Genomic DNA, 24,341 nt, shown 5'->3' with positions numbered 1-24,341 from the left:
GAGGGAGACACAGAATCTGAAGCAGGCACCAGGCTCTGAGCTGTCAGCACAGAGCCTGACACGGGGCTCAAACTCGCAAGCCGTGAGATCATGACCTGAGCCGAAGTCAGACGCTTAACTGACTGAGCCATCCAGGAGTTCCTCTGGAGGAAATTTTTTAAATGGTGGAAAAAATAAGAAAAGATGCATAGATTTCATTCATTCATTCATTCAATACATTTTCTAAGCAATGTACTAGCCTCTGGGTATTGAAGAAGAAGACAGTCCCCCTTCCATGGAACCTACATTCCAAAAGGTGATGACAAACTCTAATTTGACGATACTAACATTTTACATTTTGAACTTCTCTCTAGGGGCGCCTGGTGGTTCAGTCGGTTGAACCTCCGTCTTCATCTCAGGCTGTGATCTCATGGTTTGTGAGTATGAGCAGAGCATTGGGCTCTCTGCTGTCAGTGTGGAGCCTGCTTCGAATCCTCTATCCCTTCTCTCTCTACACCTCCCTTGCTCACTCGCTCATGCTCTCTCTCTCTCCCTCAAAAATACATAAACATTTAAAAATAATTAAATAAACTCTCTATATAAAAACACAAAAGTAAAAGGCAAAATCCCTGAAAACCTTCAGCAAATAAAAGTGCTAATATTTTTCACTATAGAGTTTATACAAATCAACAAAAAAAGAATGTTAAAACGCTACCCACTAGATAACTGGGTAAAGACTATGACCAGAAAAGTATGTAGGAAGGACCGCAAGTAACTGATTAATAATTAGAATGTGTAGTCTCACATGAATAGACACTTTTCCGAAGAAGACATCCAGATGGCCAACTGACACGTGAAAAAATGCTCAACATCACTCATCATCCGGGAAATACAAATCAAAACCACAATGAGATACCACCTCACATCTGTCAGAATGGCTAACATTAACAACTCAGGCAACAACAGATGTTGGCAAAGATGTGGAGAAAGAGGATCTCTTTTGCACTGCTGGTAGGAATGCAAACTGGTGCAGCCACTCTGGAAAACACTATGGAGGTTCCTCAAAAAATTAAAAATAGAACTACGTATGACCCAACAATCGCACTACTAGGTATTTATCCAAGGGATATGAGTATGCTGTTTTGAAGGGGCACATGCACCCCAATGTTTATAGCAGCACTATCAACAATAGCCAAAGTATGAAAAGAGCCCAAATGTCCAACGATGGATGAATGGGTAAAGAAGATGTGATGTATATATATACAATGGAGTATTACTCGGCAATCAAAAAGAATGAAATCTTGCCGTGTGCAACTACGTGGATGGAACTAGAGGATATTATGCTAAGCGAAACTAGTCAGAGAAAGACAACTATCATATGACTTCACTCATATGAGGACTTTAAGAGACAAAACAGATGAACATAAGGGAATGGAAGCAAAAATAATATAAAAACAGGGAGGGGGACAAAAACATAAGAGACTCTTAAATATGGAGAACAGAGGGTTGCTGGAGGGATTATGGGAGGGAGGATGGGCTAAATGGGTAAAGCCATTAAGGAATCTACCTCTGAAATCATTGTTGCACTATATGCTAACTAATTTGGATGTAAATTAAAAAATAAATTAAATAAAAATTTTAAAAATTGTGTAGTCTCAGATCCTAAGATTAAATTAAAATAATGAGACACCATTCTTTTATTATCAAATTAACAAATATTTTTTAAAATAATGATAAACAAAATTTATACCAATTTTTTGAAATGGGCATCCCCTTGATTGCTGGTAAAGATATAAATGAATGTGATACTTTTAAAAAAGGTTCAGCAATCTCGATCAAGAAGCTGTATATAATCTCTACCCTAGTAAATACCATTTGTGATAATCCATAAAAAATGATGCTCAGATTTAGAAAAGACTTTGTGTATTCAGTCTTATGTTAGCATTAGTCTTTTGATCTGAGTATTCAGTACCAGAGTCTTTGTATAACAAAGTTGTGAATGTAAACAAAGTTGTCATAACACAGAAAAATTCTCCAATGAGCTGACCTCTTACAAAATTATATCCTATTCAAGGAGCTCCTGGGTGGCTCAGTTGGTTAGGTGTGTGACCTCTGCTCAGGTCATGATCTCAAGGCTCATGGATTAGAGCCCTGCTTCAAGCTCTATGCTGACAGCTCAGAACCTGGAGCCTGCTTCAGATTCTGTGTCTCCCTCTCTCTCTGCCCCTCCCCTGCTCATGCTCTGTCTTTCCCTCTCTCAAAAATAAATAAAAACATTTTTTAAATTAAAAAAAATTAAAAATTAAAAATTAAAAATTTAAAACAAATTAAAAATCATATCCTATTCAAATATCTCTCCCCACTTAACATTGGCATCCACCACTGCAGACAGGACAGTGTCTTTTTGAGTCAGTTTATCTGCACTATTCTTAAATGATATTTAACAATACATCACAAATAAAGTACAAATCCAATTCAAAGTGAAAATGCACATTTTACCCAAAAAATGCAAGATTTCATGAAGTCAAGGAAAGTGATGGAAAAGTACCCACATCACAGGAAAAGTCTTTGATAGACCAATGAGGACCCAGCAAAGTTAAGTTAGCTAACAAGAAGAAAGAGACAATGACAAGGATTGTGACGTACTGGCACTTCAATAAAGAATGATTTCAAATGTCAGAGGAGATGCCCCTGGGAAAACTGATGACACTTCAAACAATATTTTTTCTAAAATTTGTCCTCTGTGATTTCATTAGAATGTCAAACATGAAGTGAAGGATGTCACTATACTATTATAAGACATTGTCATAAAAACTCAACACAGTCTCCTCTTTAACTTAGGAATGAGTATCTAGTTGCAATTATAGGATATTCTCCTAATTTTTAGTCCAATTTTTTAAATTTTTTAACATTTATTGTTTTTGAGAGAGAGAGAGTGAGTGTGTGTGTGTGTGTGTGTGTGTGTGTGTGTGTGAGTGAGTGGGGCGGTGGAGTGGGGGGCGGGCAGAGAGGGAGACACAGAACTCAAGCAGGCTCCAGACTCTGAGCTGCCAACACAGAGCCAGATGCAGGGCTCGAACTCACAAACTATGAGATCATGACCTGAGCTGAAGTCAGATGCTTAACCGACTGAGCCACCCAGGCACCCCTAGTCCAATTTTTCTTTTTAAAGGAAAGACCAAATCAAACTTTATTGACTACTTTGAGATTTTGATTCTACTTAAAGTGGGTTCACGTTAATAGGTCTTTTGGGTGGGTCAAGTTCTACTTGGATACTGAAGGCTCCTGTATATGGAATAATTGAAAACAAGATTGACCATCAAGAGGGGAATGGTTGAGTAAATTATGATGTGATAATTTGATTATTTACCTAGTAAAAATAAAGTTTAAAAGGATTTGTAATAATATGAAACATATGCTAAGTAAAAAAAGGATATAAAATTATCATGCACCATGATCACAACTATGTTTCTATTTTTTTATTTTTTTTCACAACTATGTTTTTAAAACTGCACAGGAAAAAGGAGAAAATTAACATTATTGGTTGCATATGAGCAATGACAAAAACTGTAAACAGAATTTTCTATATTTTCCAAATAATCTATAATTTATTTATTTTTACTCTAACTTTAAATTTTTATACATTTTTACTTAAATTTCAAGACATTTTATTAAATTTATAGAGAAGTGTGGCTTTAAAAATCAACTGGAACCAAAAGTCTTATAGTGAAAAACAGAAGTCTGGTCTCACTCCTCTCCCAATTTCATTTCCTAAGACAACCGGTTTTGTGTTTTGTTTTTAAGAGTGTGTAACAGCACATGATATGAATGTGAACATAGCATTTCACTGAAATAACACTATCCTCACTTCACACAACTAGCACTCTTAGAAACACCTTTTACACATATGTCTTAGGCATACATGTCTCTGAGCAGGTTCTAAAGAGCCTAAGACAATGATTTTTAGCTCTTAACTGTTCTTACAGAAGTGATCTTATCACTAAATAGTGTGTTCATATTGATATTTCTTAATTTGTACTTTAAAAATTATCTACTGATGGCCTCCTGGAATGAATGAAGATATGGCACTTGCCCTGTCCACTATTCCTCTCTCCTCATCCACTCAAAGCAGCATTTTATTTATTTTCAAAGTAACATTTTAAATCACTAACCAATGTTTACTAAATAAATATTATTCCTTGCAGAGCCAAGTTACATATTATGATTCCTTTTCTTAGATTGTCTTTCGTTTTACCTGGGGTTAATTAGTATCTTGTTTTTTTTCACTTGTGCATTTTGCTATACATATTTTCTTAGTATTTCTCATCATGTGGCTGTTCTTAAATGCTTTTCTCCTTAAAAACATTCCTTCTGGGGTTCTTTAGTTTCTTTCTCAATGTGGATTGGTTTCCCTGTCAGCCTGCTGCACAGTGGTCCACCTGGGACATCTTTTAAGTGCTCTCCCAGGCTGGACCCACTTTGTCCTAGATCCCACACCTCCCTCCTCCTGGATTCACTTCTTTGTTTTTCTGTATTTTATCACCAGTGGCATATTTAAAAAGAGTATTTGGGAGGCATTTTTTATGAGTTTTTGCATGCTGGAAAATGTCTTTATTTTATCTTCACAATTGATTGTGTGGCTGAACACAGAATTCTAAGTTGAAAATAATTTTCCCTTTTCTCTCTCTCTGTGGATGCTAATTGAATTTAAAAAAAAATCTTCCCTCAGGGTGCCTGGGTGGCTCAGTCAGTTAAGTCCAATTCTTGATTTCAACTTAGGTCATGATCTCATCGTTGGGGGATCAAGCCCTACGTCAGGCTCTGCACTGAGGGTGGAGCCTGCTTAGGATTCTCTCTCTCTCTCTCTGCCCCTCCGTCCTCTCAAAATAAATATATAAACACTTAAAAAGTGTATTAAAAAATCTTCCTTCTATTCCCTGTGTTCTGTTTTCAACCAGGTTTCCATCTTTCTGTCTGTTTATATCCATCTCTCATTCGTGTTACAGGCTTTTCACATTTGCCTGGTGGAAGCTTAGGTATGTGGCTGGGATGTGTGGAAATCAGGCAAATGAATGGGGAGCCAGTCTTTTTCCTGGGGTTCCCCCAATGTCAGGATGTGGTTCTCTTTCCTCTAGGCTCATTGAGTTTTTCCAGAGGATAAATTCTACTAAACTTTTGCTTGAGGGGCAAGTGTCCATTTCACATTAGGAGAGGAAGGGAGCCTCCAAACTTAAATTACTCTCTGTATACAGTTTTGATTAATTCCCTGGTGTTCAACTAATTCCCTGTGTCACCTTACTTTCCCCCACCAAGTCCCAAGTCTCTCTGCAGTTCTATGAGACAAACAGGCTCCCGTCTCTTCTGCACCATCCCCTGCCTGCTTTTTAATCTGTGGCTTCCTCTACTTTCTATTATCTAAAAATTGTTGAAATCTCTTGTGTGCCAGTGTTTCCCTTTTTTTCTATTTATTCATGTGGATTTATGTATTCTTTTACTACCATTTTATTGGGATTTGAGAGTGAGAAGAGACTGCTGTATGGCCAATTTGCCATACTGAGCAGGAAATCATATATTACTTTTAGAATAGAAAATATAAACTTTAAATTCAGGGGCACCTGGGTGGCTCAGTCGGTTAAGTGTCCAACGTCAGCTCAAGTCATGATCTCACGACTTGCGAGTTCCAGCCCTGCATTGGGCTCTCTGCTGTCAGCACCAGCACTGAGCCTGCTTCACATCCTCTGTCTCCCTCTCTCTCTGCCCCTCCCCCTGCTCGCTTGCTCTCTTAAAAATAAACATTTAAAGAAAACACTTTAAACTCAAATAGCTATTATGACCATAATTACATAAAGTAAGATATGCAAATTGATATTCAAATTTTCTACATAAACAGGAACTCCCATCTATTTAGCACTCATTCTTGTAGATTTTCTCTGAAACTATGCTACTTCAGTTATGTCAAAATTGGATCCTCTCATAAGAATCAACAGACTTACTTATTTTATAAAGAAAATATCTGTAAAACTTCCCAACATAGCAACTCTTTGTGATTTTTATTTTTCTTTATTTTGCAGATGCTTTTATGGAATTATCTTGAGGTTGATATCAAAAAGTGTAACACATATTTTGTGTAGAGAACAAAGAGTAATGATATAAATATCTAAAAACTGGAACCCCTCTTTTCAGTTCCTTTCCTTTATCCCAGGTACTCTAATTCTTGTCTCATCTATATTCCTGGAGGATGAGGGGATGGGGAGGGAGAATCTAAATAGTCACTAATTCCTTAGTATGAATTGGATCAATATATTTCTCCTTCAAGAGCTTTTGCATTTAAAAGAGGGCATGTGAGAGACTCCTAGGTGGCTCAATCGGTTGAGCGTCTGACTTCAGCTCGGGTCATGATCTCATGGTTCATGGGTTCGAGCCCCACATCAGGCTCTGTGCTGACAGCTTAGAGCCTGGAGCCAGCTTCAGATTCTGGGTCTCCCTCTCTCCCTCTCTCTCTCTCTCTGCCCCTCCTCCACTTGCTCTCTGTGTCTCTAAAATAAGTAAACATCAAAAAAATTTTTTAAAAAAAGAATGGCACATGTCTCATGTCTCAGATCTTAGGCTTTCATATCAAAATCCTTACTATGGGGGCACCTGCCTGGCTCAGTCAGAAGAGCATGCAACTCTTGATCTCAGGGTTGTGAGTTTGACCCCTACCCTGGGTATAGAGATTACTGAAAAATAAAATCTTTTTTTTTTTAAATCCCTACTATGGAGTTTCAGGCATGACTGCAGTGGGCAGTAATTTCCCTTCTTGACCCCTCATCTAATAAATGCCTCATGAAAAAGCCTTTGGATCCAAAGGCCGAGAAGACAACTAGCACTTTGGTTTCTTTGAGTTTGGCTTAGAATACAGGCTTTGAAGGGACAAGTATGGATGTCCCTTTCCTCATTCAAGCCTTTTCTTCACTCCTTATCTTTTTCTTCCACCTGGAATCAGCATTTGCTAAGAAGCTTACAAGTGAATGTATCAGAAAGTTCTGGAGATGGCTGGAAGGAAGAAGGTACATGTGCTTCTATCAACAGATAATATTAAACTTGTCATCAGGGGCGCCTGGGTGGCTCAGTAGGTTAAGTGTCCGACTTCAGCTCAGGTCACGATCTCGCGGTCTGCGAGTTCGAGCCCCGCGTCGGGCTCTGGGCTGATGGCTCAGAGCCTGGAGCCTGCTTCCGATTCTGTGTCTCCCTCTCTCTCTGCCCCTCCCCCGTTCATGCTCTGTCTCTCTCTGTCTCAAAAATAAATAAACGTTAAAAAAAAAAAAAAATTAAACTTGTCATCAGTGTCTAATTTTGGATGTCATGTTTCAAGTCGTGTATGCTAAGCCATTTGGTCCCACACTAGTTCCTGTGTGCTTCTATGGGTACACTTTCTATAATTAATAAAATCACTGAGCAGACTTGCCTAGGTGTTTGGAAACAGAAGCTATGTTTTATTTTTACTTATTTATTTATTTTTATTTTTTTAATATATGAAATTTATTGTCAAATTAGTTTCCATACAACACCCAGTGCTCATCCCAAAAGATGCCCTCTTCAATGCCCATCACCTACCCTTCCCTCCCTCCCACCCCCCATCAACCTTCCATTTGTTCTCAGTTTTTAAGAGTCTTTTATGCTTTGGCTCTCTCCCACTCTAACCTCTTTTTTTTTTCTTACCCTCCCCCATGGGTTTCTGTCAAGTTTCTCAGGATCCACATAAGAGTGAAAACATATGGTATCTGTCTTTCTCTGTATGGCTTATTTCACTTAGCATCACACTCTCCAGTTCCATCCATGTTGCTACAAAGGGCCATATTTCATTCTTTCTCATTGCCACGTAGTACTCCATTGTGTATATAAACCACAATTTCTTTATCCATTCATCAGCTGATGGACATTTAGGCTTTTTCCATAATTTGGCTATTGTTGAGAGTGCTGCTATAAACATTGGGGTACAAGTGCCCCTATGCATCAGTACTCCTGTATCCCTTGGGTAAATTCCTAGCAGTGATACTGCTGGGTCACAGGGTAGGTCTATTTTTAATTTTTTGAGGAACCTCCACACTGTTTTCCAGAGTGGCTGCACCAGTTTGCATTCCCACCAACAGTGCAAGAGGGTTCCCGTTTCTCCACATCCTCTCCAGCATCTACAGTCTCCTGATTTGTTCATTTTGGCCACTCTGACTGGCATGAGGTGATATCTGAGTGTGGTTTTGATTTGTATTTCCCTGATGAGGAGCGATGTTGAGCATCTTTTCATGTGTCTGTTGGCCATCTGGATGTCTTCTTTAGAGAAGTGTCTATTCATGTTCAGAAGCTGTGTTTTATATTCTTCTTATGTGTTTACCTACACCTACTACCACGCTTGAGGCAAGTAAATATTCAATAATATTAATAATTTGAATAATTTGGCCAAAAATACTGTTGAAATTGAATGAAATCGTATGGTGTAGGTTGATTGGCTCTCGAAAGTTTGAGTTGATCACTACTCAGTCTGAGATGTCAATAAGAACTACGGTCATTCATGGGTGTGAAAAGGCAGTTTGAAGAATAAAACACTTTGGGTTATTGACTTTATTTTTTAATTTTGGGGGGAGGGGGCGGTTATTGACTTTAGAGTGTCCTTGCCCTTTAAGAGGGAAGGGAGCACGCTGATAAGATGTCTCATTTGCATTGAATAGTCAACAATACCAACCTGGCATTGGGGCCTTACACACAGAGCCACCCAAAAGAGCTGTATAGAGTAGATGAAAGAATTTCTATTGAAGTCAGCTAGACTCAGTTGAGTCCGGCATTTTACAAAGAGACTTTGCTAAGAAAAGACTGGAAGTTCTAATATCCTAAAGGTGTCCCAGAGAAAAATATGGCCAATTAAGAAAAGCTAGTGTAGCAAGTCTCCCAGCTGGAGCCTAAGCTGCATCCATCCATTGTTAAGAATCTTAGATGATCAGGGCCTAACAGGCAGGCTGGCAGATGGACCTCCCAGGACAGAGAAGCTCCCTGCATGTGAACTTATCCTACTGCAAAAAGGGTCCAACCTGGGCCCACAAACAAGCCTTAGTCATCAGTGAGGAATGGTGACGCCAGAGACAACACAATGTCTGCCACCTGGATTTGACCCCTGATGAGCTGTAAATGTCCAAAGGCACTAAGCAAGTCACTTGATCATGCTCACGCACTAGGCAGTAGAGCTTAGAGCCCAGGTTTTGAGGTCACTATAAACAGGGTCTAAGTCGCAGCTCCATTTCCTAAAAAACCGTGTGACCTCTGGAAACTAACTTCCATTTCCTGACCTGTGAAACGGAGATGATAAATATTACCTCACCAAGTTGCTGCGAGGAGCACCTGCACCAGAAAACAGTCAATGAATGATGGTTATCACCATCAAAACCAACCCTAATAGAGTACAGTTGACCCTTTCACAGCATGGGGGTTAGGGACACTGGCCCCCAAGCAGTGGAAAATCCATGTATAACTTTGGACTCCCCCCAAACGTAACTGCTAATAGCTCACTGTTGACTGAAAGCCTTACCAATAACATATACAGTCAATTGGCATGTATTTTGTATGCTGTATGTATTATATATATTGTATTCTTACAATAAAGTAAGCTATAGAAACAAATGTTATGAAGAAGATCATAAGAAAGAGAAAATACACTTACAGTACTGTACTGTATTTACTTTTAAAAAATCCACATATAAGCGGACCCACACAGTTCGAATCTGTGTTGTTCAAGAGTCAGCTGTAGCTTATTTATAAAGTTTCTTCCAGTTCTAAGAGTCCTAAACAGTTCTGTGATCATAATGTTAATTTCTAGAACAATTAAACTGAAAGATGAAATCAATCAAATTGAGTTTTTCAGATAAAGGTCAAGTGGCATATTATAATGGCCTAAAGATTATTGCATTGGTTTAACATTTGAGAATGTTCTCCTGGTAGGCAGCATTTCTGTACCATACTCAACACAGTGCACCAACATCTCCCACTGTTGGGATCAAAGGAGTCTGCTTTCTGTAGTTTACAAGTTTGTGGATCTAAACCAAACCCACATTCTGCTGTAGGAATGCATGTTTAGGACAGACATGAATCACAGCCCTGAGCTATTTCTTTGTGTTAGAACATTTTCCATGAAAGTATTCTTTTCACTTTGTTGAAGGACAGGATGTTCTAAATCAGTGAAGCACATTTATTTATAAAATAGAATGGATGAGGTGACATCAATGAAAATGGCAGAATAAGGATCTCCAAAAATCTTCTCCTCCATAAAAGCGATGAGAACAAAGGCAAAGACTGTCAGAATCAACTGGCTTGTGCTATTTCATATACAGGGCTGCTTTTCCCTGCAGGACACATAGCCTGAACTAATATCAAATTATTTTTGATTTGAGCCTCTTTACTAATAGTAAACAAATTATTATTAGCTCACAGCATTCATTTAAAGCATATATTTCAATCCGGGAGCCTGGATGGCTCAGTCGGTTGAGCATCCAACTTCAAGCTCAGGTCATAATGTCACAGTTTGTGAGTTTGAGCCCTGCGACGGGCTCTGTGCTGACAGCTGGGAGCCTGGAGCCTACTTCAGATTCTGTGTCTCCCTCTCTCTCTGCCCCTCCCCTGCTAGCACACTCTCTGTCTCTCTCTCTCTCTCTCTCTCTCTCTCTCTCTCTCTCTCTCTCAAAAGTAAATAAACATTTTTAAAAAATTTTAACAATATATTTCAGGGGATATAGAGTATTACCTAGCAAAAAAAATCCATGTGTCTTGACTTCTTGCTGCCAAAGCCAGCCAGACACATTCATCTGTCTCTGTTCCACCTATCAAATAAAAAAGGCATAACTATCCACCCCCCATTCCACACACACACCCAAGAGAAGAGACAACAGCCAGCAGAGATAACATATCTGGGGTAGACATGAAGCAGTCTGGAGGAATGGTACCTGATATGGCTCAGTGGGGAGAGCTGAAGCCCACGCACCTGGAGAGGGCCTGCCAGAGGAGCAGGCTGATTTGCTCCACAGAACCCAAAAGAAGGTCAGGAATTTCAGCCCTGAGGAGCCCCTGTGAGGTGGGAATGGGTGGTGGGGGCTGAACACAGGAGGGCCGGTAGACCTCTCCTCTCTAGGTCCCTCTGCCTCACGCCCTTCCTGCATCCCAGGGTGTGTGTTGGTGGGGGTGGGGGTGGGGGGGGTTCATTCCTGGGAAGACTGCACCAGAGAATTGGACTCAGGAGCCCCAGGCACTCTGAGGACAGGAGCCTTCACTAAAAACAGGAATTGAGTGAGCTCTTTACACACAAAACGGTGAGACCTCCCAGCCCCTTCCCCGTCTCAGCATCCAGAACACCAGCAACTGGCCTATACCCAAGCCAGAGGCTGAGGAGTCATTTTGAAGCTACTGATATGTCCGGGAGAAAAGGCCTAGGGACACCCAAAGGAAAAACCATGCCCTCCTCCCATCAATCCACAGTGAAATCCACTGGACATAATCTCTACCTATATTTGTGTCCTGTGCCTGCTGTGACAAATTACTATAAATTTGGTGACTTAAAACAACAGAATTTTATTCTCTCATAGTTCCAGAGGCCAGAAGTCTGAAATCAGTGTCACTGGACTAAAATCAAAGTGTCATCAGGGATACCTCTGGAGGCTCTAGGAAAGGATCTGTCCTCACCTCTTCCAGCTCCTGGTGATGGCCACCTTCCTAGGCTTGTGGCCGCATCACTCTAACCTCTGCCTCTGTGGCCACATTGCCTTCCCCCCTTCTCAATCTCCCCCTGCCTTTCTTATACAGACACCTGTGGTTGCATATAAGGTCCACTGGAAATCCAGGATAATCTCCCCATCTCAAGGTCCTTCACATAATCACACAGACAGTTTCTGCCACATGAGGTAACCTTCACAGGTTCTAAAAATTAGGACACAGACACAGCTTTGGCGCCATTATTCATCCAAGCACACCACCCACATACAGACAGTTTTCAATTAACCTTTTAGCTTCTCACACTTCTTTTACCTGTTTTACTTTTCTATTGATGTTTCTCCTATAGATTGTTTTTTTTTTATTAAGTTTATTGATTTGGGGAGAGAAAAAGAGGGGGGAAGGGACAGAGAGAGAGAGAGAGAGAGAGAGAGAGAGAGAAAGAAAGAGACAGAGAATCCTAGGCAGCCTCCACACGGTCAGCATTGGTGGAGAGCCCAATGCGGGGCTCAAACTCATGAACCATGAGATCATGACCTGAGCCGAAGTTGGATGCTTAACCGACTGAGCCACCCAGGGGTCCCTCCTATAGAGTGTTAAGAGAAGTGTAGATAAGGCTGTCAGCCCTTTATCTACCATGTATGTTGAAAATATTTTCCTAATTCCTGTTTACTTATTTACAGTTTGTTTTCTGATATACAAAAAAATTTAAATGTGGTGGAATCAAATCAAATACTTCTTTTCCTTTGCAGTTCATCCATTGCTATTACTCAGAAAATCTACCTTATCCTAAAATTAGATATATGCCAATATGTTTTCTTCTGGTTTTATGGTTTCAAAAGTATTTAATTCTTTAATCAATATGAATTCATTTTAATATGTGGTATGAGGAATCTAACTTAATTTTCTAAGTTATTTCATCAATTGTCTAGCATAAAATAGCTCTTCCTTTTTCCTACTGATTTGACACAGCATCTTTATCAAATATAAAAATCTCACATAGTCTATGGTCTGTTTCTGAACTCTGTTATCTAAATTCCCCTTTTGGAAGTTCACTGTATGTTTCTCTTCCCCTGAGTTTCTAGTTACAAATAGGTAATTCAAGTCCATCAAATCATCCCTAAATAATTTCATATTTCTTTAATCCTTCAAAATGTTTATATAATTATTTATTTTTTGGCATCCTACTAGTTAGTTATCTAAAGGAGTTCATTTTTATCATAACACATGTACATATATTTGGAAACTTGTAGAAACAGGTAGGTAGGCATTTTCACACTTTGGAAAGAAACCAGAGACAGATACTTTTCCTTCTTGCTGTTAATATAATGATCTATTGAATATCTCTGACTTTATCAATCAATTAAATCAATAAATGCCATGTGTCAGCTATTTTTCTACATGTTATGTAAACAGGACAAAAACACACAAAAATCCTCACTTTTATGAAGCTTATATTCTAGTGAGGGAGACAGATAAAACAGGAGAGATTAATGTTCAAGTGTAATGTATCAGATAGTAATGAGCAATATGGAGAAAACAAAACAAAACAAAATAAGGAAGGGGCACAGAAAATTCTTAACAGGTGACCAAGGATGACTTCACTGAGAAGGTGATAGGAGTCAAGACTTACAGAAAGTAAAGAAGCCTTTACTTTTATTCTATAACTCGACACAAATGGACTACTTACACTGAAATCCCTAGTATATCTTTAGATATACTTTAAGTACATATTAAATCAATTACATTAATCATTCATTGCTTATCTACTACAGTGAACAAAAGGTTAATCTTGATATCTCAAAATGAACCATTGCATGTTTTAAACATCAAATTCATCAGGAGTTACGTGTCTACAATATACTTACAGGAGTGAAGCAGCTTGTTGGAAATCTTTGAACTGCAGAACGAAATACGAAGCTCCTATATTAAAAAAAGAAAAGGTGATATTCTAAATCTGTTTTTTAATGTGAGAACTTTATTAACTTATTCCCTATCTCTCACTAAATATTTAAAAATGCTAATCTGGATATGATGGGCATAAATTTAAAAGCCATTAGTATTGGTTAAGTATGTAAATAAAAAGGCATGAGTGAAATTATTAAAAGCAACTTAATAAGTATATAATTACCTGGAAGCGTGCTTGGGAACTGGCGCAGGAAGTAGATCGTATTGCCCTGGTGAAAGCTTAACTGACTACACAGAATGGACAAGGACACCAAAAATAGATTAATACAGGTCTCAAGCTCACTTTATTTTATTACCTGTCATTCATAATCCTTTATTTTATGACCATACAGCATTATATAATTTATTCTCTATCTTAATAATGGAAAAAATACATTTTCAAAGGTGGAGCTTCAAAACATTCAACCAATGCTCACTTTTCATGGTAAATTTTTTTTTAATGTTTGTTTTTGGGAGAGAGAGAGAGACAGTGAGTGAGCAGAACAGGGGAGGGGCAAAGAGAGAGGGAGACAGAGGATTCAAAGCAGGCTCCACAATGACAGCAGAGAGCCCAGTGCAGGACTCATGAACCATGAGATCCTGAACCATGAGATCTCATGAACCATGAGATCATGACCTGAGCTGAAGTCAGATGTTTAACCAAGTGAACCACCCAGGGCCCCTTCTTCATAAATTTATATGACAGTATGCCTGAGATGATGCATAGAAAAATGCTGTAAAATTGATCATATTTTAAATGTACTAGATTCAACGAATCCATTTCAATTACCATTTAGTGAGCATGCTCTGTAGGTAAAGAACTGTGCTGGGTGTAATGGGGAATATAATAGTCCCTGACCAGCAGGAGTGAGAAGGCACACACGTAAACAATTCTAATATAAAATACTATAAATAAAATTATAAAAGACAGACTGAGGGTAGGAAGAGATTAAACCCAGCTGAGTGACCCACAGTTAATATCACATACTCAATGGTGAAAAGCTAAAAGCTTTCCTCTAAGATCAGGATAGGAGAAGGCTGCCCACTCTCTCCATTCCTATTCAACATAGCATTGGAAGTGCCAGCCAGAGTAATTAGGCAAGAAAAAAAATAAAAAGCATCCAAATTGGAAAGAAAGAAGCAAAACTGTTCCCGTTCACAGATGACATGATCTTATACATAAAAAATCCTAAAGACTCCACCAAAAAACTGTTAGAATAAATAAAATCAGTAAATTTACAGGATACCAAAACAACTTACAAAAATCAGTTGAGTTTCCATGTACTAACAATGAACTACCATTTTTTTAAAAAAATTTTTAATGTTTATTTATTTTTTGAGAGAGACAGAGAGAGAGAGAGAGAGAGAGAGAGAGAGACAGAGAGCAAGCAGGGGACAGGCAGAAAGAGAGAGAGGGAGAGAGAGAGATATCCCAAGCAGGCTCCATGCTGTCAGCACAGAGCCCTCGATGCAGGGCTCAAATTCACCAACTGTGAGATCATGACCCCAGCCAAAACCAAAAGTTGGATGCTTAAATGATTGAGCCACCCAGGCACCCCTAACAATGAACTATCTGAAAAACAAATTAAGAAAATAATCTTATTTACAATAGCATCAGAAACAGTAAACACTTAGGAATTAATTTAGTTAGGGAGGTGAAAGATCTATAAACTGAAAACTGTAAGACATTGATAAAAGAAATTAAAGAAGGCACAAATAAATGCAAAGATATCCTGTGTTCATGGACTGGAAGAATTAATATTGTTAAAATACCTATACTACCCGAAGCAATCTACAGATCCAATGCAATCCCTATCAAAATTCCAACTGCATATTTCATACATATAGAAAAAACAATCCTAATATTGATATGGAATCATCTAAGACTGCCAACAGTCAAAGCAATCTTGATAAATAACAAAGCTGGAGGCATCACACCTCCTGATTTTAAACCATAGCTATAGTAATCAAAATAGTATTGTACTAGAATAAAAACAGACATATAGACCAATAGAACAGAGTGGAGAGTCCAGAAATAAACCTACTAATATTGAACAAGAGCACCAAGAATACACAGTGGGTAGAGGATAGTCTCTTCAATAAATAGTAATGGGGAAACTGGATATCCACATGCAAAGAATGAAACTAGACCCCTATCTTACACTGCTCACAAAAATAATTCAAAATGGACTGAATACTTAAATGTAAACCTGAAACCACAGACTTCTAGATGAAAATACAGGGAAAACCTCTTTGACATTGGTTTTAGCAATGATTGTTTTGGATTTTTTTTTTATAAATTGTTAATATCCAAAATACATAAGGAACTCATACAACTCATGAGTTTTTGTAGCAAAACAAAAACAAATAATCTGATTAAAAATTAGCAAAAGACCTAAATTTTTCTAAAGAAGACATACAAGTGGCTAACATGTACATGAAATGGTGTTCAATGTCATTAATTGTCAGGGAAATGCAAATCAAACTAAAATGAGCTATCACCTCACACCTGTTAGGAAGGCTATTATCAAAAAGATAAGAGATAACAAGTGTTGGTCAGAATGTGGAGAAAAGGAAACCCTTGTGCACTATTGGTAAGAATGTAAAATTATACAGCCATTATAGGAAACAGTATGGAGGTTCCTCAAAAATTAAAAAATAGAACTACCATATGATCTAGTAATCCCATTTCTGGGTATATATCCAAAGGAAACAAAATCATTATCTAGAAGAGATATCTGACTCCCATGTTCACTGCAGCATTATTCACAAATAGCCAAGCCAGGGAAACAACCCAAATATCCACTGATGGATGAATGGATAATGAATACATATGTGATATAAATTATATATGTGTGTGTGTGTATAAATGAGCATAATATCTGTCTATTTATCTATCTGCCTATTTACCTACCTACCACAGGAATATTATTCAACAATAAAAAAGGATATCCTGCCATTTGCAACAACATGGATGAAACTGGAGCTCATTATGCTAAGTGAAGTAAGCCAGAGAAAGACAAATACTGTTTCATATCACTTATATGTGGGATCTAAAAGGGTACTCATATAGGGGCACCTGGTGCACTCAGTTGTTGGAGTGTGTGACTCTTGATCCCTGGGTTTTGAGTTTGAGCCATACATTAGGTGTAAAGATTGCTTTAAAAATAAAATCTTTAAAAAAAAAAAAAAGGGTACTCATAGAAACATAGAGTAGAATGGTGGTTGCGAGGGTCTGGGGGTGGGGAAATGGGGAGACGAATGTCAAAGGGTACAAACTTTCAGTTACTGGATGAATAAGTTCTGGGGATATAATGTACAGCACAGTGACTATAGTTAATACTGTATTGTATCCTTGACAACTGCTAAGAGACTAGATCTTATGGGTTCTCACCACACACACACACACAAAATACTAACTATGTGAAGTGATGGATATGTTAATGAACTTGATGTGGTAATCATTTCATGAGGCATGCAAATATATGCAATTTTATTTGTCAGTTATACCTCAGTAAAGCCAGGGGAAAATAAATAAATAAATCCATCTGGGTGATCTAAAGATGGAGAAGACCGTGAGACTTGAGTGCGGTTTTAGGGAAGGCAGGACTTCCTCGAGGGGGCCACGGAAGGGCATTTTAAGGAGGAATGTTGCAGAAGAGATTGTCTCTCTACCTACTGCCAAACTTACTGCAAACTACCTGGGTGACTCCATTGTCCCTGGATCTTCAGATAATAGCCCGAAAGTGTGTGACATAAGGGAGTGTCAGGAGCTGGTGCACACACAGAGTGGAATAGAGAAGGAGAAGCCAGGGGAAGACTGACCAGACCTTCAGAACTGCCTATGTTGAAGGAGTTGGCAGGGAGGAGTTGTATTAAGAAATCCTGGGAAGAATCATTCCTTGAAATGAACAATCTCTTCCACCCCCTATTATTTTAAAATCAGATTTAAAAGTATAATACTGCCTTTGCTGAAAATGAGGCATCCATATCCTGGCATCACCTGCCACATGGAAGTTCATCCATTCTATCTCACCCCACAGCTGTCTTTCACATCCTAATACAATTTTGATTGCAGAGGCAGCTTTTTGTGGATACAGTGATAATAACCATAAATACAGATTTTATGATGAAATTTATACATTGTCCTGATGCACCTGTGCCTTCTTCATTGCTCACTCGACATAATAAACACCAAGGAAACATGTGTTTGTTTGTTTATGACACCATGGAAGCACAGGAATGTATTTTAAGCAGGCAACTTTCTTGGGGGCCACAGCATTTTATTTCTTGATTTTGATGATGGTTGCATGTATATTCCCTTTCTATTTACTTTAAATTGTGCATATATGGTTTATGCTCATTGTTCTTGTGCTCTCTCTCCTTCATGCACATATACACACATACAGAGGAAGAGAAATGAGAAAGAGAACTGAAAAGTTAAGAAAAAAATCTTAAGCAGCTGTTTATTCTTCCATATTCAGCAATCACAAAAGATTTACATAATAAAGTACTCATGGAAAAACTCTTAGCATTAACCTAGAAAGGAATATTGGTTACCCATAGCTTCTATATTTATCCTATTTTATTTGGCATTGGCCATTCTTTGCTATTTGATATAGCTGAGAGAGGGCTGATTTTTTTCCATAAAATCTTAAATAGCTGCCTTACATAAGAGACTGTTTCTCTGTGCATGGCTGAATTTGTTGCAAACTATCTGGGTGGTTACATTATCTTTGGGTCTAGTGGAATATATATGTATATATAACTCAAAAAGAATGGATATGTGTGTATGTATGTATGTGTATATATATGTGCATGCACACACGCACACACACAGACACACACTTTCCTAATTCCAACATATGCTTCTGAGTTCTTCATTTGTAAGATACGGCTCAGAGAATATAGACTATGTGCCCATAAAAAGACCTGACTCTAGCTAATTGTTTCAATTCACATTGATTAGGCACTCAGAAATCTTACAATCTTGGGATCATAAAATAGGGCAGGATCTCAGTGTGGATACTTAATTCAGTTGGGTGGTACCAGCACCATCAATGTCAGAAACCTGGAATAAGTGAAAAAAAATCCATCTCTACTTATTAGGTCCTTGGTGTGACAATATTTTGAAAACCCAGATCTATAAATAGGTGGGACAGAAGGAAACAGATTTTTCACTCCTTTAGAATCCCTACCAGAATAATCATAAGGTGAATGAAGTGAATGGGCTAGCAGGTGCAATATTTTTAAGCACTATTGGTGGAAATTTCACCAAATGTATCTCTGAGAAGTCAAGTCTCTTATGTCATATGAAAGTATCACTGATTCACTGCTCAGACTTGGGTCTGAGAAATAGACAACATAGGACTTTCTCAAAAAGAAGTCTGCCTCATGATAGCAATGATATTGTTCTTAATTATGCCAGTATCTTGTAGTTTTCATCAGCTCCAAAAGAACCCTAAGAACTACAAATGCATCCCAGTCCCTGAGAGGGGTTCTCCATATCCATTTTTCAAAAATCATTTTCATTAGCTGTTTTCTTGACATATTTGCATATTTGGCAATTACTGCCTTGCCTTTCAGATACTCTCTGAGAACTTAACCTCAAAAAATATTTGCTAAATGAGCCAACTCTGAGGGCCACTTTTTAAATTTAAATGAACAACGAACTGTCTCATCTACATTTTGCTCTTCATTATCCCAACATTTACCTCTTGAGTTCCCTACAGTATTACTTGCCAGCCCCTCTTTGGGTGCAACGTTTCTCTCCGTTGATATTTTGCTCAATGCAAAACCATCCTATTGAAATTTCCATCAGACATTTCTTTTACCATGGTACGCTTTTCATATTAACATGTCTTCAGAGATAGCATCAAAGCTATAAACACAGCTAAGAACTATCAATGTATCAACCAGATTTTCTCAACCTCAGTCTCCCAATCAGCTGTTCAAGGATGTCTTTTGAACACATTAGAATGGATCCTTTGGCTAATTTCTAAGTTAACAGGGGTGCCTTTCCAGCCTGGCCCCCTCCTTACGATATGGGGATGGGGAGAGGCCGGATCACCAAGTTTGTTTCCTTTTACATGAGCGTCATCTTCTAAGGCTAAAGCTAACCTAGACAGAAGTTTCAAGCAATTTTAAATCTTCCCTGTGATTTTCACTGAAACGTTCCCAACCTAGAGGAAGTAAATAAGAGAAGATTTAAAATGGAAAATGTAATGTAACCCTCACTTCTCAAGAGGAAACCAGTTAATGATTGCTTAAGTACCTCTCAAGAAAAGGAAGGACGCATTTAACATTATATATATGTATATTTGATTTTATTCATACAAATGGGATTATACTATAATATTTGTCTGTTCCTTGTGTGTTTTCATTTAATAATATATACCTTGGAGATACTTCCATATCAACACATATAGATTTACATCATTATCTTTAATGGTTGCACAATATACCACTGTATGGATGTACCATTATATAATTAGTCCTCTGATTAAATAAAATTATAAACAATGCTACAGTACTGTGTATAACATCTCATTGTACTTTTGTAAGACCATTTGTAAATTCCTGAGAATGGAATCCCTTACTATGTGCATTTAAAACACTGCTAGAAACTGACAAATTACCCTCCAAAATACTTGCAATAATTTGTATTATACAGTGTATGAGAATATGCTTCTGTACCCTCTTTGCCAATAATGGGTATCATCAAACTTAAATTGTTGGTCATCTGACAGGCAAAGGATTGTGTCTAGCTGCTTTTGTTCCTTTGTAATTATTTCATTATTAGTTGAAGCCAAGAATCACTTTATGGTTCTGTGTGTGTGTGTGTGTGTGTGTGTGTTTAGTAACTGGTATGCCTGTGAATTGCTAGTTCACATCCTTTGTTCATTTTTAAAACAGACTATTTCAATTGGATTATAAGAGAACATGACTCATTTTTACCCTTTGATGCAAGAGTGTTGAAGCCACACAATTACTGACTCATTTGCTACAGACTGGGTCAGAGTCACCATCTTCTCCCTGTCCTGTGCATTGTAGGGAAACTCGGGAACAGACTTTGCTGACTTCAGGTTATTTGGAAGTTCCCATAGCATATTGATTTCAAGCTTATACTTAAAAATTTTCTCATTCGAGTCATTTGATTCATGTTTCTAGTTGAAAACATAAACAGCAGATGTAAAATGGCACTGGACTTGCAATATCCTGTAAGATGGAGCTGCAGAATAGCACAATTTTTCTTTTCATTTTTTTGAGAGAGAGAACATGAGCAGGGGAGGGGCAAAGGAGGAGAGAGAGAGAGAGAGAAAGAGAGAGACTCTTAAGCAGGCTCCACGTCCAACTCCAAGCCAATGCGGGGCTCAATCTCATGACCCTGAGATCATGACCTGAGCCGAAATCAAGAATCAGATGCTCCACCAGATGAGCCACCCAGGTGCCCCTAGCACAATTTTTCTGTAAGAGAATTTTGGCAATGCATCTCCAAAGACTTAGATACATATATACCCTTTCCCCAACAATTCCACTCTATGACTAACAGCAGAAAATGGTTGAATATATTAGGATATGCCATATGGTAGAATATTACTATGCAGCTATTTAAAATGTTGTAGAGAGGGGCACCTGGGTGGCTCAGTTGGTTAAACACCTGACTCTTGATATTGCCTCAGGTCATGACCTCTCAGTTTGTTAGATGGAGCCTGCTCAGGATTCTGTCCCCTCTCTCTCTGCCCCTCCCCCCACTTGTGCATGCTCGCATGTGCACTCGTTCTGTCTCTCTCTCTCTCTCAAAATAAATAAATAAACATTTAAAAAATAAAATAAAATGATGTAGAGAATATATAATGGTGTGGAAAAGATTCAGTCTATTTCTAAGGGGAAAAAACAGATCTGGTTTCTATTTATAGCAAGCTAGGTTATTTGGATAATAAACTTTCCATTGCAGATGACTACTGGAAATGAGGAATAAAATATTAAAAGCAAATAGAGTTTTTAAAGCAATATGCAACTGCTAACAATACAATAAAGAATCATAAGAACCACAAGCCAAGACATAGCAAAAAGCCAGAGAGGCATTGTGGCCTAGTTTTGCCCAGAGGAAGTTTACTAGTCCAGACCAAACTCAGCAGAAGAACCGAGCTGTGTCTGAGGGACTGAGGGAACTTCAGAGTTCTACAAGGATCCAGAGGTCAAAGCCTGGGCCCATCAATGATGGTGATCTAATGGGAGTCCTACCCACAGGACTTAGAGGCCCTAAAAGAGCACTTTGTGAAAGTAAACTCTCCCACATCACCCAATGTTAAGGGTCTGTAGAAAGAGTTGCCATGGTGCTAAGCAGAATTGGAAGAGGGGAAAAAAATTCATCGTTGAGAAAGTATAACCCTGGGGTGGTCCCTTTCAGATTCCAGTCCAAATTCCCATCATTGGAACGATCCAAGAACATATAAGCAGTGCATTTCAAGTGGCACCATACTGGTAGCTCCCCAAAATATCAGCAGAACCAAAAGCTGAAGGAAAACATTTCCATCTTGGATCTTAGGATCCATGAAAACAAGTTTTGAGGAGCAATGAGCAAATACACATAGTCAAAGAAAATCGCACATCAAAGGAAACAAATAGAGTAAGTCCCAGTCAGAGTTCAGATATTTGGGTAATCATTCATTCATTCCACATTCAACAAATATTAACCATCAGACACTGTTCTAGAGGCAAAGATGTAACAGTGAACAAAACAGATAAATATTCATGTCCTCATGAAGCTTCACTCTCATGGGAAAAAACAGACAATAAAATAATAATAATAAATATAATAAATAATAAAATAATAATAAATACAAAGTGCAAGTAAATTATATAGTATATTGATTGCTATAGGTGCTAAAGAAAAAATAATAAGGCCAGGGTAGGGAAGGTCAGGAATGTCAGGTGGCCAATTAAAAAATTTTTTTAAAGTTTATTTATTTTGACAGAGAGAGAGAGAGAGACAGACACAGAGCATGAGTGGGGGAGGGGAAGAGAAAGAGGGAGACACAGAATCTGAAGCAGGCTTCAGGATCTGAGCTCTCAGCACAGAGCCCAACACAGGGCTCAAACTCACAGACTGCGAGATCATGACCTGAGCCAAAGTTGGACGCTCAACTGACTGAGCCACCCAGGCACCCCATCAGGTGGCCAATTTAAATGGGGCTCATTGAGAAAGTGACACTTGAGGAAAGACCTGAAGAAGGAGATGAAGTGACCCATGCAGATAACCTGGAATAAGAGCATTCCAGAAGAAGGAAGATCCAGTGCAAAGATACTGGGGTGGAAGGCCCAGCTCAAGAAGCAGCCAGGAGGCCAGTGGGGCAGGAAGAGAGTGAGAGAGAATATAGTAAGATGAAGCCACTTCACAATAAACCTGTTGACCCTGAGGACAACCACTCAGAGATCACGCCCACTATCACAAAGGTTCTCAATCAGGAAGGAGGTGGATTAGTTTGCTGGTTGGTTGGCTGGTTTTATTACTTCCCCCCTCACCCCCAGGGAACACTTGGAAATGTCTAGAGACAGTTTTGGTTGTTGCAACTGGGGGGGGGGGGCGGAGATCGATAATGGATTAGCTAGATCTAACTAGCTAATGGAAACTAATTATCCAGGAATGCTGCTCAACATCCTACAAAGCTCAGAAGAGCCCCCACAACAAGGAATTATCCTGTCCAAAGAAACCCTGAATTAGACACTCAAGTGCAGAAATCAAAAAGGCAATTCAATATATGAATCTGGAGTTTAAGAGAGAAGTCTGGGAAGAAGATATAAATTCGGAAATCTCAAAGCAATGGATGGTGTCCAAAGCCCTGGAACTGAATGAGATCACCAAGGGAGTGAGTGTAGATAGGGAAGATGTGTGAGTGCCAGGGACACTCCAACATGAAGAGGTGAGGGAAGAGGGGCTGAAGAGGTGAGAAGAGAGAACAAGGGTTGAGGAAGAGGAGTTGGGGCATGGAAAGAGGGGAGATGTGAGATAAAGCCACCCACAAGAGTGGCAGAGAACACACACTTAGGGAAGTCCATTCAGTGCCAGGTGAGGTGAAGAATTTAAAATGAGATGAGTCATTCGGCTACATGGATGCAAGTACAAAGTTCCCAGAGACTTGGATTTAACCAGTGTTAAATCCCTGGCCTTGCCAGACAAATAAGATGAGCCACCATGGCAAGGGAACTGAGGGTGTACACAGGGAGAAACTCTAATGATTAACTTGGAACTGCAGCTTTGCAAAGACAGAAAACATCAGAAAGTCAGAGGCAGTGAAAAGGAGGATCCACGGATTACAGATCGGGAGGATGGAAAAACTGTTGGGGTTGGGGTGCTAGGGTGAGCGAGACAGAAGATTAGGAGAGGGTGATAAAAGTGGGTTGCACACAGTTGAGCTTGGGGAGAGTTGAAATGATGGATCTTGGAAAACTCTAAGGAGTCAGGAGCTGAGGCAGAGGAGAAATCAAGAAACCGAGAAGCCAGATTGTTGGAAGATCATGTACGGGTGTCCTGAAATCATGACAGGAGACAGTGGTGGTGTGAAGGAGCTAAAATCATCCAGAAATGAGGGAAAGGAGCCCAGGGGCTAGCAGAGGATGAGCAGTGACCGGGCAAAGGGTAGGTCATCACACTACAGATGGGGAGACACATGGCCCCACTTCTGTAC

General features: G+C 38.9%; 1 protein-coding gene across 1 annotated transcript in view; it reads right to left on the bottom strand.

The window, feature by feature from the left end:
* STPG4 (sperm-tail PG-rich repeat containing 4) overlaps positions 1-24,341 on the bottom strand; it is a 46,340-nt gene that overhangs the window by 15,463 nt on the left and 6,536 nt on the right. Inside the window, 2 exon segments of the mRNA XM_058684190.1 lie at positions 13,572-13,626; positions 13,835-13,899. Coding sequence (XP_058540173.1) covers positions 13,572-13,626; positions 13,835-13,899 — 120 coding nt within the window.

This window comes from Neofelis nebulosa, chromosome 9 (assembly GCF_028018385.1).
Source record: "Neofelis nebulosa isolate mNeoNeb1 chromosome 9, mNeoNeb1.pri, whole genome shotgun sequence".
Taxonomy (NCBI): Eukaryota; Metazoa; Chordata; class Mammalia; order Carnivora; family Felidae; genus Neofelis; species Neofelis nebulosa.
This window is presented reverse-complemented; position numbering and strand designations above follow the sequence as displayed.